The sequence below is a fragment of the Lissotriton vulgaris genome, chromosome 7 (genome assembly GCF_964263255.1).
Source record: "Lissotriton vulgaris chromosome 7, aLisVul1.2, whole genome shotgun sequence".
Taxonomy (NCBI): Eukaryota; Metazoa; Chordata; class Amphibia; order Caudata; family Salamandridae; genus Lissotriton; species Lissotriton vulgaris.
Window position 1 is genome coordinate 480,508,075 of NC_141695.1, and position 21,728 is coordinate 480,529,802.

The 21,728-nt window shown below is 44.8% G+C and overlaps 1 protein-coding gene across 1 annotated transcript in view; it reads right to left on the bottom strand.

Moving 5' to 3' along the window:
- LOC147701913 (cytosolic phospholipase A2 gamma-like) overlaps positions 1–21,728 on the bottom strand; it is a 1,137,524-nt gene that overhangs the window by 970,984 nt on the left and 144,812 nt on the right. The window contains exon 4 of the mRNA XM_086930543.1: positions 21,487–21,629. Coding sequence (XP_086786669.1) covers positions 21,487–21,629 — 143 coding nt within the window. The remainder of the gene's footprint in view (positions 1–21,486; positions 21,630–21,728) is intronic.

Genomic DNA, 21,728 nt, shown 5'->3' on the forward strand with positions numbered 1-21,728 from the left:
GTGTGTTAGGCTGGGGCTTCTTCACGGAGGAAGGTACACCTGATTGGCGGTCTGGCGAGTAGGCTGCTAACATATCCTCCTATTCTTGAGTGCTCAGATAGGAGAGGGACATCTTTCCTTCTTCTTGCTTAGTGTGGTCAGTGGTAACTGGTGAAGTCGATGCAATTGTTATAAAAAGGCTCGGTTCCACAGTTGCAGTGTTAACTTTTGCTTGCTAGCTGCAAATGCCTTTTTCATGGGTACCTGGTTAAGAGTTTTGCCTGCTCCTCCCAGCAGCTGGAGGACCTGGATAACCTATGGGAGATTGATTATTTTGCATTTGGCAGTTGTAGTGTGCACTTGCTGAACAGGCCCCGCTGCTGTGGACAAGGATGCTCCAGATATTGGGTTGAATGTGGCCTGTGCCTCACACTATTCAGCTGTTTTCTTGAGTCCTGGTCATCCAATTAAGGACTGGATTGGGTTTTCAGAAATCAGCGTAGGGGAAAATGCCTAGAATTGACTGAGATGGCCAAGGGACGTGGACAGTGTGATGGTTAGGAAGGAGTTATCTCGGAAGTATTTACCATTGGGTTGCTGTGAGAAGATGCGCAGATCTGGTCCTCCATCAGTGGTGTTGCCTCCTTGTGGGGCTGAGCATGAACTAGAGCCATGGTCTGTTGTAGAAACTGTGGTGTTTGTACAGACTGAATGGGGGACTGAAGTCCTTTGAGTGCTGTGTTGCTTGAGTAGAGAGCAGTGGCAATGTCTCTTACAATCTTTTTATTTTGTGTAGATTTTTGTTTGAGTTGGAGAAGTTGTGCGTTTTGGAGTGACTCCCCTTCCTTTTGGCAACGTAATGACCATTGGGTCTGCCTCTGTCGACATTAAAGAGGTTTGGAAGCTGTGTTGGGCGGTAGTGGAGCGCAGCTTGCATGACTTTCCTTTTCTCCCAGCGGGCCTGGGTGGGGTGATCTCCCTGGTTCACCCTGATTTCATTGTGTGGCAGCAGATTTCCTTGTGGCTTCCACTTCTTTTAGCGCGGCTAGCTGGTGGTCTAGAGGTGGACTTGAGATGGGTCCTTCCTTAACTACCCTTCTCCTCAATTTATTCCCACTTCTATGCTGCCGATAATGCTGTCTGTGCCAAGCAGTGAAAAACAATATTAGGGGTATACCCAAATAACCCTCCCACACCTGGGTAATGGACACAAAGCTGCAAAAGACAGAAATTGGTTGGGAGGGATCAATCTCACAAGGGACTATGGATTCCCTTATACTGGGAGCAAAATTCTCAGCATTAGTTTTTTTACCAACACAATGATCGCATACCTAATCGTAACCATGATTATCAACTATTTTTATAACAATCCTTGATGCAAAGTAATGCTTTTAAATAATGCTACTAATGAACATACAATGCACACACACACATATATATATATATATAGATATATATATATACAAATTGTGTGATCAAGCACTCTGTGGAGTGCGAAACGCGTCACGACAAGATTTATGAAGCAATAAATCTGTTATCTTGGTAACCCTGGAGTCTGCTGTGTGATCCTTGTCCGAGTGCCCGTGAGGAACGCCGCTATTTTTTGCATATATATCTATATATATATATATATATATATATATATATATATATATATATATATTCACTGAAAAAACCATAGGTTATAGGCCATATATAGTTAGGAATTCGCATTTACAAAACCTTATTTTACTCACACAAAACCATTGAAATTCCATATATAGTTAGTTGCACTAACTATATATCGCGCACCCGCAATCCACTGCTGATGATGTCACATATTACATCATTCATGACATGGTCAGTGACATCACTGATGACATCACTATTGACATCTCAAATGACATCACTGATGACATCTCAAATGACATCACTGATGACATCTCATTTGACATTACTGATCACATCACTGATGATATCATTCATGTGATAATACGATGAACCTCTTCAGACTCTAATATAACCTTAGATACAATCAGTGTAAACAGACACTCACAGACTGTCACTCATCCATGGAGTTACTCACACACCTAGTCAGTCATGCAAAGAATCAATCACACCTCCATTTCCTCAACTATACAGTTATACAAACTTTACTTATTCAAACATATACTAACACATATTTACTCTCTTATACAATCCCTGATACAAGTTCACAATGGTCCATACAGCCACTCACACATTCACTGGCTCTTATGCACAGTTATTTATATATGTCAACTCTCACATGTACTGTGTTTTACATATGTACTTACTTTGACATGTAGCACTGAGATATCCATTCACTCACCAATACACTCATGCACACAGTCAACCGCCCATACAGCTGTTTCCACATGCACTTTTGAAACCATACATCTAGTGAATCAACTGCTCACACATCTATGCACAGAGTCATACACCTCCCAGCCACCCACACACACACTCAGTCTCCCATACAAATACTTGGGCAACCAATCAATAACCCATATAGTTACTCATATTGACGTAAATAATTAATTTACTCTCTTAATTTCTATGCAGGTAAGTACTTAATTAATGATAGCTCAATAAAAAGAAAGGAAACAGAGTCCGTGGTGTTAGAGTTTCTAAGGGTTTTATTCCTCATAAAGGAATCAGGATATCATGTTCTGACCACCACAGGGGTGTCAGAAGGGATAGATGAGCGCGCTCTCGTTTATTGACATTACATAGCTTATATACTTGATTTACATCATAGGTTTCAATGTGAGAGGCGTAACAGCTGAGAGAAGACAAGATAACAGTATACACGTGGTACCAATACATCATCAAGAGGCGTAATCTAGGCGTGAACTAGAGGTGTGTGCAAGAAACGTCACTGATAGGTGACGCAAGTGGGTGGCACCAAGGGGTGGTGCTAGCAGAATGTTGCAATGTCAGCAGAAATCGGAAGCTTGGATGCGCGCGCAGCTGCATGACGTGCGACTGACGGGGTGCAGGGGTCTTGACATTTACACTGACGGAAAGAGACAGAAGTCTGGCATGTCAGATCAACTTGTACTTCTATCATATCTGATATCTGATGTTTAGGAACTATACTATCTGGGCGGAAAGGTCTCTAGGGTAGAAGCTATTCTATGCTAACTGTGGATGCGTGTATAAGCGCCTGAGTGTCTACATGTGAAGCGTGGGGGCACGGGGCCTTCCATGGAAGCATGGCAACGGAGGCTATGAATTACTTGCATTAAGACAGGTCGGCCTTTTGGCTCTGCAGCTGGAGAGGATGTTTACAGAATCTAGTAGGCAGGAATGTATTCTCGGGGAACGGAACAGATAACTCGAAGGTTATAGTCAGTCTTGGCAGAAAGCAGGCTTGAGCTGAGCACGAGGGGCCGCGCTGAATATAGGGCATAGTTCATGAGTACAGAGGTAGCCTGGGCAGAGCCAGGAGCCACAAAAGAGGTTCAGATGGCAGGAATTCAGGGCCTACTCTGGCTAGAGCAGGAAAAAGCGAAAAGTGTACTACAAAAAGACGTTGGCATAGCATACTTAGGAACGGACTATATAATCCATTCATGGTGCGTCTGAAAGAGGACAAGTTGACGGTGGACGCAAATGTATTTGCGTCTTCATAGCTGGCACAGGAGGGAAGTTACATGCACTTTAAGCTGGTACATGGAGTCGGTGGGGTACGCGCTAGGGAACACAACATGGCCAAAATTTAATTTTCCTCATTCCCTCCTTGTTCCCTACGGACCCTTCATGAAATATCGATCCTCATGAATCGATCAGTCTGTTCTTGTAACATCATTTGTTCTTCTTTCTTTCTGTTACGTTTTGAGTGAAAACTGGAATGTTCAATACAAGAAGTGGCACACAGTCCACAAATCGCGGGCCCACACTGTAGGCACAGACAGCAACTGAATACTAGGACTAGGCCAATGCCTAGGAAGGATAGGATTTTCCATCCCCAAGCTGTTAACGTTGTCCAGAACCAACCGGACCAAGTCCAGGTGCCTGGATTCTGATGTATCTGATTTGCAATTTTATGAAGACGGGTGATAGCTTGATATACAGATGGTGCATTCTGTGGAATGAAAACACAGCAGCTTGACCCGATGACCTTACAAGCTCCACCTCTATCTGCCAAGATGACGTCAATTACAAGACGGTTCTGAAGGACAACAACCCGCATAGCGGACTGCTCCTCTGTTAAGTTTCCTAAGGCGGAGGTAGTTTCATTTACTACAGCTTCAAGTGTTCTAGTTAATCTGCGTATTAATTTACTATTCTGGACAGGACCTAAGAAGAAAAAGAATCCTTTATTAAAATCAGTGTACTGTTCCCATGCCGTTTCTGTATAGTCGACAAGGGGGGCATCTCTTCTGGGTCTATTCTTTACTAGATTGCTATTTCTATGGTAATCAGAAGGAGCTAGAAAAACGGGTGGCAGAAGGAATGCAATGTAACAGGTACCATCCCAATCTGGAGGCAGACGAATGTATGCGGTATGACCACACACAAAGTAAGAATGACTGATAGCTTTGAAGGATGACTTTCCATCATCACTGAATTCGACCACAGTAGTGCATTTGCTATGACCTAAGTGTACGGAACCTTTCTTCTTGATACATAATTCACCAGTGACTGGCAGTACTGACATAATAGGTAGAACTGGTGCGGCTTCGGATTCGACAGTAAGAATCATAAGGCTAATTGTGTAATTACCTAATCCATATACTTCATTTTCTAGATCAGTTCCTTTTCTAATGGGGAGTCCCTCCTTATCCGGGTAACAGACGTCTAGTAGGACCAGGTTCAAGTTTCCCCAAACCCAACCTCCATCGAAAACAGCAATGTCGGGATCTAAAGAATTAATTATCTTAAACCATGCTCCGCAGGAGCCATTATGAGTGAACGGGTACGGGAAGAGAGGCAGGGCTCCCTTGTAGTTCTGGTAGGGAGGGAGTCGGCCACATATCCAGCAATTTGTAGCATTGTTAGTTTGATGAGAATGATGTAACATACTAATGAATGTATTGTTGCGCAGCGCAAGTCTGTAGGAAAGCTCATGAGGAGGTAACTCACTAAAAGTGTGTTCAGCAGAGACATTGTAAGCAGATTGTTCACGCTTGAAAATAGGATAATATATAGGGAGAAGTACACTTGCAACTATTATCAGAAGACTTAGGAAAAACATTATTAACAATGTCACTATACAGTGACTACGCAGTGATTTGCAATATGTTCTTTTCTTTTCCTCTCTCTCTCTAACTCGATCTAGGGGATACATGTCAGAAACTATTTAACCGATTCACCTAGGGGAGGACTTAAACAATTAAACTGTCTGACTTGCTAGATCGTAACTTCATACGATATTGTTCTTGAGGAGTTTTTTCTCGTTTGCATTCGGAAAAGTCTTTCGTATCAGAGTCTTTAGTGGGGGTGGGTGTGTCTTGATCCGGTTTCAGTCCTGGGAATGTTTTGATATGGCTTAGGTGAACCCACCCCTTTCTTCCTTCCAATTTGACTGCAGTCTTTGTTGTTAATAGGACGGTCTTCGGAGACTTCCAGCGGGGCTCCAACGGACTTTTCCTGTCGAAGTTGCGGATTAAAACAACGTCACCGGGGCGGACATCATGCTCCTTTACATCGGTGTTGTCAGGGAAGGCTGCGGCAACCTGTGAACGACATGATTGGAGTGCAGACATCAAGGAGGCAAGGTAATCTGTCAACATATTAGAATCAACATCGGTTATCTTTTTCGGAATGGGCGTCCCCCACATATTCGGTGGTCTGCCAAAGACCACTTCGTACGGAGATAGCCCTGATCTCGAATGGGCGACCATTCTCATATAGAATAGTGCCACCGGCAGGGCGACTATCCAGTCGACCCCTTTTTCCTGACATATTTTGGCAAGGCGAATCTTTAATGTCTGATTATGCCTTTCTACAAGGCCTGCTGCTTCTGGATGTCGGACACAATGGAACTTCCACTGGTATCCCAATAACAAGGAAACTTCTTTCATTAGGGCAGACGAGAATGGCTGACCGTTATCTGAGTACACAACACGAGGCAAGCCGTACCGTGGGAAAAATTCACGAACCAACTGTTTGGCAGTGGTCGGAGCAGTGTAATCTGGGACTGGGTAAGCTTCGGTCCAGCGGGACAGAGCACAGACAACTACGAGAACATATTTAAATCCTCGACAACGGTCCATCTGGATATAATCCATCTGGAGGACTTCAAAAGGGTGATCAGGAGGATGAAATCCACCTTGCTCTACAGGGACGCTTTTACCTGGATTGAACTGACAACAGATCATGCAAGTACGCACTTTCTGTTTTGCGGCTGCTCGTAAGTGTTTATTGTTCCAGAGATTTTGCAAACTGTCTAACATGGCTTTCTCTCCCAGGTGGGCAGGACTATGTGCTGTATTTATCATGACTTGAACCATAGAGTCAGGGAGAAACCATGTAGATTTTCCCTTCGTCATCCAACCCTGATCTGTCTGGATCCCTCCTAGTTCGATCCATTTCTTTATTTCGTCTGCAGTAGCATGTGTCTGAATGTCAATAACATCTAGTGTGGGATCTCTGACTGTCATGCAGTTTGTCGGATCTGTTGTCTTGATCGTGTCAGCTGTCTGAGTGTGAGTTAGTGCTGTATGTTTTGCTGTCTGATCTGCCAGGTCGTTACCCTGGGAAACAGAATCTGTGGCTTTAGTATGTGCTTTACACTTCATGACTGATATGGCTGAAGGCAGATGTATTGCTTCTAACAGTGCTTGAATGAGAGGACCGTGCTGAATCTTGGTACCATGAGAGGTCAGGAAACCTCGTTCCTGCCAGAGCATACCAAAGTAGTGTACGACTCCGAACGCATAACGGGAATCTGTGTATATGTTAACATTTCTGTTCTTTGCTAGAATACAGGCTTGGGTCAGAGCGATGAGCTCTGCCGCTTGAGCAGACAGTGTATCAATACGATGGGTTTCTTTAACTTCAGTTTCAGTGGTCACGGCATATGCGGCCACTAACTCTCCTGTACTTGTTCTCATGCATGAACCATCCACATAAAGTGTCAGGTCTGGATTTGTCAACGGAACATCTGTTAAATCTCGTCTGGGCTTTGTTACTGCATTAATAATCTCTATACAATCATGTGGGGCTGGATCTGTCATAACTGTAGGTAACAATGTTGCTGGGTTCAAGATACTGCAGCGTCTGATTTCTATGTGTGGCTGGAATAATGTCAATTCATAACCTGTCAGTCGTGCTATAGTTAAGTGTTGAGTCTGGGTTCTGTTTAATAGAACCTCTACAGAATGTGGAACTTGTACTGTTAACTGATGACCTAAAACAATTGAATCGCTTTGTCTGATTGCTAACGCTGTTGCGGCTACTGACTTTAAGCATGCAGGGAGTGCCTGAGCTACTGAATCCAATGTACTTGAAAAATAAGCACAAGGCTTATGTGAACCTGCTTGATCTTGAGTGAGGACAGACAATGCTGTACCATCACGTTCTGTAACAAAAAGTGTAAACGGTTTGCTGTAACATGGTGTCGCTAAAACTGGTGCTTGGCATAAAGCTTTCTTTAATTCCTCAAAGGCTTGTGTGTGTTCCTGAGTCCAAGGAAGGACAGTCGAAGTCGCTGCCTCCTGTGTCGTTAACTGGATGAGTGGTTTAGCTAGAAATGCATATTGAGGAATCCATTGTCTGCAGTACGAGGTGAGGCCTATGAAGGCCCGCACTTCTTTTTGTGACTGGGGTCGGGACATGTTTACTATTAACTGAATGCGATCGGGAGTGAGCTGTCTCCCACAGCAAGTGACCCAAGTACACAACTTGCTGAACACAGAATTGTAGCTTCGAAGGAGACACCTTGTGTCCCTTGTCGGCCAGAAAGTGCAAAACTATCAGAGATGCTTGTTCACATTCGGGCTCACTTCGTGCGGTGATCAGCAGATCATCGACGTACTGTAGTAAAGCTGTATTAACTGGCATTTGGATACAATCTAGTTGTCTTTTCAGTGCTTGACTATAGATGCTGGGGCTTTCTGTAAATCCTTGAGGTGCGCGGGAAAATTTGAAACTTCGTCCATTTAAACTGAATCCGAAGAGATATTGGCTCTCCGGGTCAATGGGTACACTGAAGAAGGCGTTCTTGAGATCGATTACAGTGAAGAACGTTGCTTCTGAATCAATAGCAGTTAACAAGGTGGAGATATCGGGGACCACAGGATACTGTGGTACAATACATTTGTTCAGTTCTCGAAGATCAATCACCAACCGATATACTGGCGGTGCATTGGGGTCTGTACGTTTAAGAATTGGAATGATAGGCGAATTACAGATATTGGAGTCGGTCTCTACGACCACTCCTTGGGCGATAAGCTCTTCAATGATTTTCAGTAAGGCCACTACAGCATCGGGTGGTAACTTATATTGTCTGATTCTGGGTAGAACAACACCTGTCTTGAGTGTAACACGATATGGTGTGATATGCATACAACCTACATCAGCTGGGCCTTTTGCCCATAAGTGATCTGGTACATTTTTCAATCTGACATCAAAGTCACGTAGGACATAATGTCCCTTGAAATCCCGTAGAAAGAGTCTGACTCCCTCCGGGGAACAGCAGATTATCGCTCCTAGAGCCTTCAGTGTTTTAATTCCTAACAGATTTTCGGGACATGACTTCGTAAGTAACAAGTCTGTAACTCGGGATAATGGACCCACAGCTAGTGGTACTGGTTCTGATACTTCATTTACAATAGGCTGTCCTGAAAAACCAAGGGAAACATTCTGTGAGCCTGAGAGGGGTGCCCCTGGAACTTCATTGTGACTGATAGTAGTGCGACTTGCCCCTGTGTCAATTAAAAACTTTCTGTCTTTTCCTAATACGTGACTATGTACATAAGGACCTTCTTGATCTACAGGAATTTCAATAAGAGGCAAATCACTTTCCCTCCCTAGGCTGTTTCATGTGTAACGCTGATAGTCCGGATATGCCGACTGGGCATACTGGTACATCTGTTGTGAGACTTCTCTAGTTGCGGCAGTAGGCTGTGTCTGAGCATGCTGTGGCTGCGGTACTGCTACTGTCTGTACTGTATGGGACTGATCATGCATAGGCTGTGTATTCTGCATTGGCTGTTCGTTCTGCGAGGTCTGTTGATGACCCTGTTCATGTCTAGGCGGACGCGGTCTTTCTTTAGTTTTACCTGTCTCGATGTTATGTTTCAGGACTGGACATTCATGTACGTAGTGACCTGGCTGCTTGCAATAATTACATGTCCCTTTAACGGGAGCAGCAGAATGATTTGTCTGAGCCCCACCTTTTCTATGACCCTCGGCTGGAATTGTCTGAGCCACTAACATTTTCATTTTCGTGTCTTTCATGCGTTTCTGTTCCTGGTCCTGTTCTTCCCTAATTCTATTCTGGTGATATTGTAACATTTGTAACATCTGTGATGGCGTATTTGCCTGCCAAGTACTTTCAACCTTGTACACTCTATTTTTAACCAGTGGTAGGGCGTTCTCTACTAATTTCGTTACAAAAAGGTGTGGATATGACTCGCTACTTGTTTTTAGACCACTATTGATAATGAAACATTTCTCGAATCTTGAATAAAAGTCACTAGTATCTTCATCTTGTTTCTGTTTGCAGGACGAGATCGCGTCCCAATCTTCCTTTCTAGTTGTCAATAATCTTGGCAGAACCTGTACTATTAAACCTGGTAATGCTTTAGTCTTGTCCCCAAGGCCTACCCCTGGGACTCGTTTGCTTTCTTCGTCTTCTATCTCTGCCCATGCTATCTTTGACTCTCCCACTTCCCAATCCTTCTCCTTTAATTTCTCGTAAATGCCCGTGGGCAACAGTACTTTCAACATTTTCATAATATCATCATACGTGTAATCTCCCATTAATAACATGTCTTTAAGCTCTCTGTGAAAACCTGCAGGGTCTTTATCATGGCACGGAACTAATTTCTTCATTTCTAATAGTTCTAACTTAGTCAGTGGTGTGTGAACATACACACGTTTCAGGCGTTGGTCCGCACCCATAACTGGGTGTACTTCTCGTAAGGGATTCTGGCTTTCAATGCCGCCACCGCATTGCATGTGGTACATTTTCCTTTCTGGAGGCGGGGCAGGGACATATTCAGAGCTCAGGAAGGTGTTATACTTACGTCGTTGTTCTAGAATTATTTGTATTAACTTGGTACTAAAACCTCTCCATCTATCCATTATTAGTGCTTCTAATGTTTCGTGTAAGGGACCTGGATCAGAATGATGGTTTCTGAACTTGATAAGGAGGTGCTGAATCATGTATACACCTGCTATTTTCTGCTCTTCCGGGGAAAGGTTCAAAAATGTCTGCACTAACGTGTCATCATTATATATATCTGCGTTTTCTGCCCACAACACGGCGGACCGGGCTAGTTCCTGTTCATCCATAGAATTGAGTATATGGTACCCTACTCGATCTCGAAGCCTTTTATCAGTTTCCTGGAACTGATGTTCAGAAGAATTCGGATTTGTTAAAGCGGAGAAAAGAACTCTCTTGCTCTCCGGACGGACACCTTTCCTAAGGTAGTTTCCCCTACCTACATATGCTATAGTATCTGTAGACTTTTGCGATGTTTCATCTTCATCTTCCTCCCCGGAGGAAGTTTTATCAGTTTCTTCCTGATGTGCAGTTAATACTGCCTTTCTAATTTTCTGGGACATGGTGGCTATGCTAGTCCCCTTGTCATGTTTTGCTTCTGCTATATTTTGGCCCCACTTGTTCAATGCGTCTAATTCACTCTGGTCTGTCCCGGGCCTGTCTCGTTCTCTTATCACACAATTAATGAAGAATCGTAATATCTGTTTTTGGACGTCAACTTTCTGTTTATACATGGCAGCTTGGACACTGTCGGGGTCTTTCCCCGTCTGTATGAATTTGTATAGCCTGTCGAGAACTTCCTGCATTCCTACACAGCATAGCAAGCTATCGGTGGCAGATCTTAAGCGTAGTGATGCTAATACCATCAGATCGTCTGTTCCGGGTACTGGATCATATCTGCAGAATGACATCCTATCTTTGAGTGCGTCAAGCCGGGTTGAATAAGGAGACTGGAAGGGATTCTGTGTGTCCTTTAAATGTAATCTGTGTGTCGGTGGAGGGGTCTGTAGACCCGCCGTCGCACCTCCTGAGGCCGATGCTTGGGCATTATCTCTCCGCGGAGTCTGTATCTGAACTTGAATCTGTCTTTTAGTAAGATCAGGTAGTACTGGTTTCGGTAGATCCGTTTTAAGAACGGGGAGTGGCGGAGCTGGGGGAGCGGGAGAGGTCTGTTGCTGTACCGGTGGAACTGGATCTGGGGGCGTAGTGCCACCCCCATCCCTGTCAGTAGGCAGGGCACGAACAGGCAGATTGGTGTAAGCTGGTGCTACATCCTCTAGGTACGAATTCAAGAATATGTCTTTAGTAGTTTTATGCATTACTTTAGTTGGGACCAATGGTGTCTGTAAGTTTTTCGGTATTTCTGATTCAGTTTCGGATGGGCCATCAGCTGCGAGGTACATACCGTTTACAAGATTATTTCGGGCACGGTCTATTTGTTCTGTTTTTACTCGGATCCCTTCAGTAACTAATTCGTTTTCTCGCTCTTTATCTGATTCTTTAAGTCTGTCTTCTCTACGGAGTGCTTTGTCCGCACGCTTACGTGATTCCTTACGCCAAAATTCTATGGCGTCCTTCTGAGATTGCCTAGCTTTCTTTTTCCATAATGCTTCTTCTACCCTCATGATGCACTCGGCATCCCACGTTCCGGTAACAGGCCATCTGTGTCTCTCGTCTAGGTGTTTGGTGTAATCGGCCCATAAATCTAGATATAATATGGCATCTATGCCGTGCTTTTGATACATAAAATTACCGGGAGTGTCCCTAGGGGGGATAGGAATTTCTTCCTCTAGTAACCCTTTCCTAGTTCCTATCTGTTTTAACTTGCTGAGGAACGGCATCTTGTTTACTTATTACTTGAACGCTAGATCTTTATTCCTTGATACGAGTTGCTAGTTGATACAAGAAATACAATAATACACAGTAAAACAGTCACATTCATACCACGACATTAATCACATGAAAACATTAAAGACATCGTTAACCACCCCCTACACTGAATGTACCGCTCAACGGTACGGATACACTGCTGTAACAGTGCAGAAATTCGGAATACTTTATATACTGCTAAACAGTACAGATACACTGCCTAAAAACAGTGCAGACCGGACTTGCGTACCCAAACCCGTCTAGATACGACCCAGCAATGGTACTCACCGGGAAGCACGGAACCAGAAGGCCTCGGAAAACTCGACTGGACTCGACTCGGAACTTCGGAAAACTTCGGAAAACTTCGGAAAACTTCGGAAAACTTCGGAAAACTGGTGGGCCTCTTCACACCTCGGACCTTGCTTCTTTCGGCTGGGCTCTGGTCGGGATCCTCCGCACTCCTCACCGCCTCGTCTGGGCACTGATCGCAGTCTTCGTCACCTCCGTGTGTCAGAGGGGGATGCAGGAAATCCTGCCAGTACACGTGTTGTCCGTCTAACTGATGGCAGGGGACACGGATTGCAACGCACCTTCCGGCGCGTGAGGTGGGGGAGGGGTCCCTATTCGGGCGCCAAAATGACGTAAATAATTAATTTACTCTCTTAATTTCTATGCAGGTAAGTACTTAATTAATGATAGCTCAATAAAAAGAAAGGAAACAGAGTCCGTGGTGTTAGAGTTTCTAAGGGTTTTATTCCTCATAAAGGAATCAGGATATCATGTTCTGACCACCACAGGGGTGTCAGAAGGGATAGATGAGCGCGCTCTCGTTTATTGACATTACATAGCTTATATACTTGATTTACATCATAGGTTTCAATGTGAGAGGCGTAACAGCTGAGAGAAGACAAGATAACAGTATACACGTGGTACCAATACATCATCAAGAGGCGTAATCTAGGCGTGAACTAGAGGTGTGTGCAAGAAACGTCACTGATAGGTGACGCAAGTGGGTGGCACCAAGGGGTGGTGCTAGCAGAATGTTGCAATGTCAGCAGAAATCGGAAGCTTGGATGCGCGCGCAGCTGCATGACGTGCGACTGACGGGGTGCAGGGGTCTTGACATTTACACTGACGGAAAGAGACAGAAGTCTGGCATGTCAGATCAACTTGTACTTCTATCATATCTGATATCTGATGTTTAGGAACTATACTATCTGGGCGGAAAGGTCTCTAGGGTAGAAGCTATTCTATGCTAACTGTGGATGCGTGTATAAGCGCCTGAGTGTCTACATGTGAAGCGTGGGGGCACGGGGCCTTCCATGGAAGCATGGCAACGGAGGCTATGAATTACTTGCATTAAGACAGGTCGGCCTTTTGGCTCTGCAGCTGGAGAGGATGTTTACAGAATCTAGTAGGCAGGAATGTATTCTCGGGGAACGGAACAGATAACTCGAAGGTTATAGTCAGTCTTGGCAGAAAGCAGGCTTGAGCTGAGCACGAGGGGCCGCGCTGAATATAGGGCATAGTTCATGAGTACAGAGGTAGCCTGGGCAGAGCCAGGAGCCACAAAAGAGGTTCAGATGGCAGGAATTCAGGGCCTACTCTGGCTAGAGCAGGAAAAAGCGAAAAGTGTACTACAAAAAGACGTTGGCATAGCATACTTAGGAACGGACTATATAATCCATTCATGGTGCGTCTGAAAGAGGACAAGTTGACGGTGGACGCAAATGTATTTGCGTCTTCATAGCTGGCACAGGAGGGAAGTTACATGCACTTTAAGCTGGTACATGGAGTCGGTGGGGTACGCGCTAGGGAACACAACATGGCCAAAATTTAATTTTCCTCAATATAGCTACTTATCAACACATGCAACAGTTTACAGAACAACAGACATAATGATGCACAAATTAAGACAGTTTAGTCACTAACCCATGCACTCAGTGAGACACATTTAATCACTCACTCATACAGTCAGTCATGCACCTACTAAATCCTTCATCCAGACACTTATACATCCACTCATTCTTCAATATGTAAGACATATTTTAACTTTACAGAAACATACAGTCACTGGATGTTGTCATCAGTGATGCCATCAGTGATGTCATTTGAGATGTCATCAGTGATGTCATCAGTGATGTCACTGACCATGTCATGAATGATGTAATATGTGACATCATCAGCAGTGGATTGCGGGTGCGCGATATATAGATAGTGCAACTAACTATATATGGAATTTCAATGGTTTTGTGTGAGTAAAATAAGGTTTTGTAAATGCGAATTCCTAACTATATATGGCCTATAACCTATGGTTTTTTCAGTGAATTTTCAAGGTTTTGTAAATGCTAATTCCTAACTATATATGGTCTATAACCTATGTTTTTTTCAGTGAATTTTCAAGGTTTTGTAAATGCTAATTCCTAACTATATATGGTCTTTAACCTATGGTTTTTTCAGTGAATATATATATACATACATATATAAACATATATCATCTGTATATCTATATAAATACAAACATAAATGCATGCATACATATACTTATATGCATACAGATGCATGTTATTTACATGAAAGTTGAAAAAACACTAATAAAAGCAAAGCTAAAAAGCCACCTCATTACAAAAAGAATGGCTTTAACTTAAACGAGGGCGAGATCTATTGCATTTTCAATGCTTGTTTACTTTGGTTCCATCAAGAAGGCATTCAGATGTGTCACACATTTGCCATAAATTCTGAATGTTAGCACTCTAGTTGCACATTAGATCACTGTAGTAAAGCTACTGCTCACCAGGGATGTCTGCTGCTGGTATTCAAAGTGCATGTTTCAGTCTGCATGTCAGAATTTTTTTAATGAAATAGAAGAGGATTTGAGAAGTCACTCAAAATGATCCCTAATTTTTCTTTCTGAAGCACTAATCATACTTTCTATGGCAAAATTAACCCCCTCATGTTGTTCCTTTTTAAATTGAGTGTTTTCAGACTTACCACTTCATTCCAATCAAGATGGCTTCTGGTGTGCCATACTTTTGTCATAAGTAAGACTGTTAGCGCTCTAGTTGTTCTTTAGAACACTCTGGGACATTCTGTCATTGGGCTATACTTGGGCTACATCTGGGTGATATTTGGGCTACATTTGGGCTCTTTTGTCTCTGGTGGCCATTTTGGGAGACTGCATGTCAGAATGTTTTAATGAAATAGAAAAGGATTTGAGAAGTCACTCAAAATGTGCCCTAATTTTTCATTCTGCAGCACTAATCATACTTTCTATGGCAAAATATACCTCCTCATGTTGTTTCTTTTTAAATTAAATGTTTTAAGAGTTACCACTTTATTCCAATCAAGATGGCTTCAGGTGTGCCATACCTTTGTAATAAGTAGGACTGTTAGCGCTCTAGTTGTTCTTTAGAACACTCTGGGACATTCTGTCATTGGGCTATACTTGGGCTACATCTGGGTGATATTTGGGCTACATTTGGGCTCTTTTGTCTCTGGTGGCCATTTTGGGAGACTGCATGTCAGAATGTTTTAATGAAATAGAAAAGGATTTGAGAAGTCACTCAAAATGTGCCCTAATTTTTCATTCTGCAGCACTAATCATACTTTCTATGGCAAAATATACCCACTCATGTTGTTTCTTTTTAAATTAAATGTTTTAAGAGTTACTACTTTATTTCAATCAAGATGGCTTCAGGTGTGCCATATCTTTGTAATAAGTCGGACTGTTAGCGCTCTAGTTGTTCTTTAGAACACTCTAGGAGGCTGCAGTAGAACACAAAGGAATCAACTGACAGTCTCTGTCCTTGTTGGATGTACATGTTTTACTGAGAATGTCAGACTTCATTTTCACATGACTGAGAAAGATAATGTGAATTTACAGAAAATATGCTTTCAGTTTAGCTTATAGATCCCCTTCCAAACCACTGTGGGAAAATCATGAGATATTAGTTTTCTTTCAAACAATATTCATGATATCACAGCAGAAGGTTTTTTCACATGGTAAAATCACCTTAGAACCCACCACAATTCCTAAAACGAGTATGGTACCATCAACAAATGATTTATAATGTAACTAAAGTCCTAAAACCCTCTATTAACTACAATGCTTTTTAATGAGGTGCTATCATGTATATTGGTCCCAAGATGGCTGCCAACACTTCTTGGATGAAGTGCTGACAGCCAATCAGATCAGATGTGTGGTTAGGCTCCGCCCAGATATATATCTTTTTTTGAACCTAAATTACTCAAAATCCACTGGAGCACATATATTGAGACTGAGCAAAGGCACATCGGGCTAACAGTCCCTACAATTTTGCCAAGTTTCGTGCAAATCCATTCAGCCGTTCGAGCTAAAAGTGAGGCCAACCGCCCCATGGAAATTAACATGCGAAAAATGCGTTTTGGGACCCCCCTTTTTTCTCGGCCCCCCCTTGATGAAACCCCCCCAAATTGTCAGGGGCTGCTCAGAAACAAAATGTTCCATTTTCCTGAAGATTTCAGCCAATTCCGTCCACAAACGCCAAAGTTATTAGACATAGAATTTTCAAAAATCCCATAGAGAAAAAATCCTAACTATATATACCTACTGGCGACCGCCAGTAGGTAATATATAGATATATATATATATATATATATATATATATATATTCTTACGAAACGGCGTTCCAAACCGACGCTCGGGCAAAGAACCACAGTTTACAAAGTTAGTCCGTAAAGTGAGGTTTATTACACCATAAACCCAACGTGACGTGTTATGCGCTCCACAGAGCGCTTGATCACACACTCTGTGGAGCGCGAAACGTGTCACGTTGGGTTTATCGCTAGTAGGAAGGGACGCCCTTGGCACATTCCTTCGTAATAGCAAGTCGCAAACCCTATTTTATGAGTCGGTAACATAGGGCAGACCAATTTTGTGGTCGCAAACGTGCTGAGTTCCCGTTTACGCAAACAAAACAGGTGATGGACAGAATGTGGATCAATGTCACACATTCACCCCAGTCCGAAGATCTGGGCCAAAATCCATCGTTTTTTTGCACTCCACACCACCCTGGGTTAGACAATGGCGATATGCAAATCAGCTCTGACCCTGTGCCCCATGGGAACAGTCCAGTCCGAACTACAAAAGCCATGTCCTTCCCAGAACGGAATCAAGCATCCGAGGACCGGACCGGTTTCGAGGTAACACCTCTCATCAGCCCGGCTAGCTTGACTCCAGTGGTGTGGAGTGCCTGGGACCCACGTCTGAGCATCCCCAGCGCACTTATGGCGGCAATTGCAAAAAAAACAGGTGATGGACAGAATGTGGATCAATGTCACACATTCACCCCAGTCCGAAGATCTGGGCCCAAATCCATCGTTTTTTTGCACTCCACACCACCCTGGGTTAGACAATGGCGATATGCAAATCAGCTCTGACCCTGTGCCCCATGGGAACAGTCCAGTCCGAACTACAAAAGCCATGTCCTTCCCAGAACGGAATCAAGCATCCGAGGACCAGACCGGTTTCGAGGTAACACCTCTCATCAGCCCGGCTAGCTTGACTCCAGTGGTGTGGAGTACCTGGGACCCATGTCTGAGCATCCCCAGCGCACTTATGGCGGCCATTGCAAACAAAACAGGGGATGGACAGAATGTGAATCAATGTCACACATTCACCCCAGTCCGAAGATCTGGGCCCAAATCCATCGTACTTTTGCACTCCACACCACCCTGGGTTAGACAATGGCGATATGCAAATCAGCTCTGACCCTGTGCCCCATGGGAACAGTCCAGTCCGAACTACAAAAGCCATGTCCTTCCCAGAACTGAATCAAGCATCCGAGGACCGGACCGGTTTCGAGGTAACACCTCTTATCAGCCCGGCTAGCTTGACTCCAGTGGTGTGGAGTGCCTGGGACCCACGTCTGAGCATCCCCAGCGCACTTATGGCGGCAATTGCAAACAAAACAGGTGATGGACAGAATGTGGATCAATGTCACACATTCACCCCAGTCCGAAGATCTGGGCCCAAATCCATCGTTTTTTTGCACTCCACACCACCCTGGGTTAGACAATAGCGATATGCAAATCAGCTCTGACCCTGTGCCCCATGGGAACAGTCCAGTCCGAACTACAAAAGCCATGTCCTTCCCAGAACGGAATCAAGCATCCGAGGACCGGACCGGTTTCGAGGTAACACCTCTCATCAGCCCGGCTAGCTTGACTCCAGTGGTGTGGAGTGCCTGGGACCCACGTCTGAGCATCCCCAGCGCACTTATGGCGGCAATTGCAAACAAAACAGGTGATGGACAAAATGTGGATCAATGTCACATATTCACCCCAGTCCGAAGATCTGGGCCCAAATCCATCGTTTTTTTGCACTCCACACCACCCTGGGTTAGACAATGGCGATATGCAAATCAGCTCTGACCCTGTGCCCCATGGGAACAGTCCAGTCCGAACTACAAAAGCCATGTCCTTCCCAGAACAGAATCAAGCATCCGAGGACCGGACCGGTTTCGAGGAAACACCTCTTATCAGCCCGGCTAGCTTGACTCCAGTGGTGTAGAGTGCCTGGGACCCACGTCTGAGCATCCCCAGCGCACTTATGGCGGCAATTGCAAACAAAACAGGTGATAGACAGAATGTGGATCAATGTCACACATTCACCCCAGTCCGAAGATCTGGGCCCAAATCCATCGTTTTTTTGCACTCCACACCACCCTGGGTTAGACAATGGCGATATGCAAATCAGCTCTGACCCTGTGCCCCATGGGAACAGTCCAGTCCGAACTACAAAAGCCATGTCCTTCCCAGAACGGAATCAAGCATCCGAGGACCGGACCGGTTTCGAGGTAACACCTCTCATCAGCCCGGCTAGCTTGACTCCAGTGGTGTGGAGTGCCTGGGACCCACGTCTGAGCATCCCCAGCGCACTTATGGCGGCAATTGCAAACAAAACAGGTGATGGACAGAATGTGGATCAATGTCACACATTCACCCCAGTCCGAAGATCTGGGCCCAAATCCATCGTTTTTTTGCACTCCACACCACCCTGGGTTAGACAATAGCGATATGCAAATCAGCTCTGACCCTGTGCCCCATGGGAACAGTCCAGTCTGAACTACAAAAGCCATGTCCTTCCCAGAACGGAATCAAGCATCCGAGGACCGGACCGGTTTCGAGGTAACACCTCTCGTAACACCTCTCATCAGCCCGGCTAGCTTGACTCCAGTGGTGTGGAGTGCCTGGGACCCACGTCTGAGCATCCCCAGCGCACTTATGGCGGCAATTGCAAACAAAACAGGTGATGGACAAAATGTGGATCAATGTCACATATTCACCCCAGTCCGAAGATCTGGGCCCAAATCCATCGTTTTTTTGCACTCCACACCACCCTGGGTTAGACAATGGCGATATGCAAATCAGCTCTGACCCTGTGCCCCATGGGAACAGTCCAGTCCCAACTACAAAAGCCATGTCCTTCCCAGAACAGAATCAAGCATCCGAGGACCGGACCGGTTTCGATGTAACACCTCTTATCAGCCCGGCTAGCTTGACTCCAGTGGTGTGGAGTGCCTGGGACCCACGTCTGAGCATCCCCAGCGCACTTATGGCGGCAATTGCAAACAAAACAGGTGATGGACAGAATGTGGATCAATGTCACACATTCACCCCAGTCCGAAGATCTGGGCCCAAATCCATCGTTTTTTTGCACTCCACACGACCCTGGGTTAGACAATGGCGATATGCAAATCAGCTCTGACCCTGTGCCCCATGGGAACAGTCCAGTCTGAACTACAAAAGCCATGTCCTTCCCAGAACGGAATCAAGCATCCGAGGACCGGACCGGTTTCGAGGTAACACCTCTCATCAGCCCGGCTAGCTTGACTCCAGTGGTGTGGAGTGCCTGGGACCCACGTCTGAGCATCCCCAGCGCACTTATGGTGGCAATTGCAAACAAAACAGGTGATGGACAGAATGTGTATCAATGTCACACATTCACCCCAGTCCGAAGATCTGGGGCCAAATCTATCGTTTTTTTGCACTCCACACCACCCTGGGTTAGACAATGGCGATATGCAAATCAGCTCTGACCCTGTGCCCCATGGGAACAGTCCAGTCCGAACTACAAAAGCCATGTCCTTCCCAGAACGGAATCAAGCATCCGAGGACCGGACCGGTTTCGAGGTAACACCTCTCATCAGCCCGGCTAGCTTGACTCCAGTGGTGTGGAGTGCCTGGGACCCACGTCTGAGCATCCCCAGCGCACTTATGGCGGCAATTGCAAACAAAACAGGTGATGGACAGAATGTGGATCAATGTCACACATTCACCCCAGTCCGAAGATCTAGGCCCAAATCCATCGTTTTTTTGCACTCCACACCACCCTGGGTTAGACAATGGCGATATGCAAATCAGCTCTGACCCTGTGCCCCATGGGAACAGTCCAGTCCGAACTACAAAAGCCATGTCCTTCCCAGAACGGAATCAAGCATCCGAGGACCGGACCGGTTTCGAGGTAACACCTCTCATCAGCCCGGCTAGCTTGACTCCAGCATATTACCATTGTCTAACCCAGGGTGGTGTGGAGTGCAAAAAAACGATGGATTTGGGCCCAGATCTTTGGACTGGGGTGAATGTGTGACATTGATCCACATTCTGTCCATCACCTGTTTTGTTTGCAATTACCGCCATAAGTGCGCTGGGGATGCTCAGACGTGGGTCCCAGGCACTCCACACCACTGGAGTCAAGCTAGCCGGGCTGATGAGAGGTGTTACCTCGAAACCGGTCCGGTCCTCGGATGCTTGATTCCGTTCTGGGAAGGACATGGCTTTTGTAGTTCGGACTGGACTGTTCCCAGGGGGCACAGGGTCAGAGCTGATTTGCATATCGCCATTGTCTAACCCAGGGTGGTGTGGAGTGCAAAAAAGCGATGGATTTGGGCCCAGATCTTTGGACTGGGGTGAATGTGTGACATTGATCCACATTCTGTCCATCACCTGTTTTGTTTGCGATTTCCCGTTTACAGCAGTAAAAAACGGTCCTACATCTGACCCTATGTGTTGTATCACATACATTTGCCCAAATTTCACTTAATGTGTTTTCGTGTATTTTAGAAGATCGAAACATGTTGAAGTATCATCTCCTTATAGGCAAAATGTCACATTTAGAGCAAGTTGATGCACGAAGAATCAAATCATTTGGTGAGGTTAGGTTTATCCTTGGGAAGGAGTTGTTTGTTAAGGAACACAGACGTGCATACGTTTTCCTCTGGGCTGCTTGTGGTGATGTTGGTGATTGTCTGTTCCTGTGTAGGAGCTGTAAATTTGAGACTTTCTAAGACAAAGTTGTATTCTTACGCTGCTAAAGTGTATTGCAATTCTTGAGGAAGAACACACTTCCAACTTGTTCATGTAGCACGGTGTGAGGGTGTGTTTGTGAACGTTTGAAAAGCATGTTATTCAAATTCACCTACCAGGTTGATCCAGAACATCCATAAGTGTACATAAAAGCATCTAAGAGATCTTGGTTTTTCAGCTCCTCTAGTATGGCCAAAAAAGATATCATGGCTAGGCAGCCTCCACCAGACCCCATTGCAGCAATACTAGGCACGTTTTCCTGAATATGGACAAAAAAAGAGAAATCAGAAAAAAGATCTTTTCGATGTATGGACTGGTCTAATAAAACAAAATTAGAGAATGGAGTTTTGCCGATAGA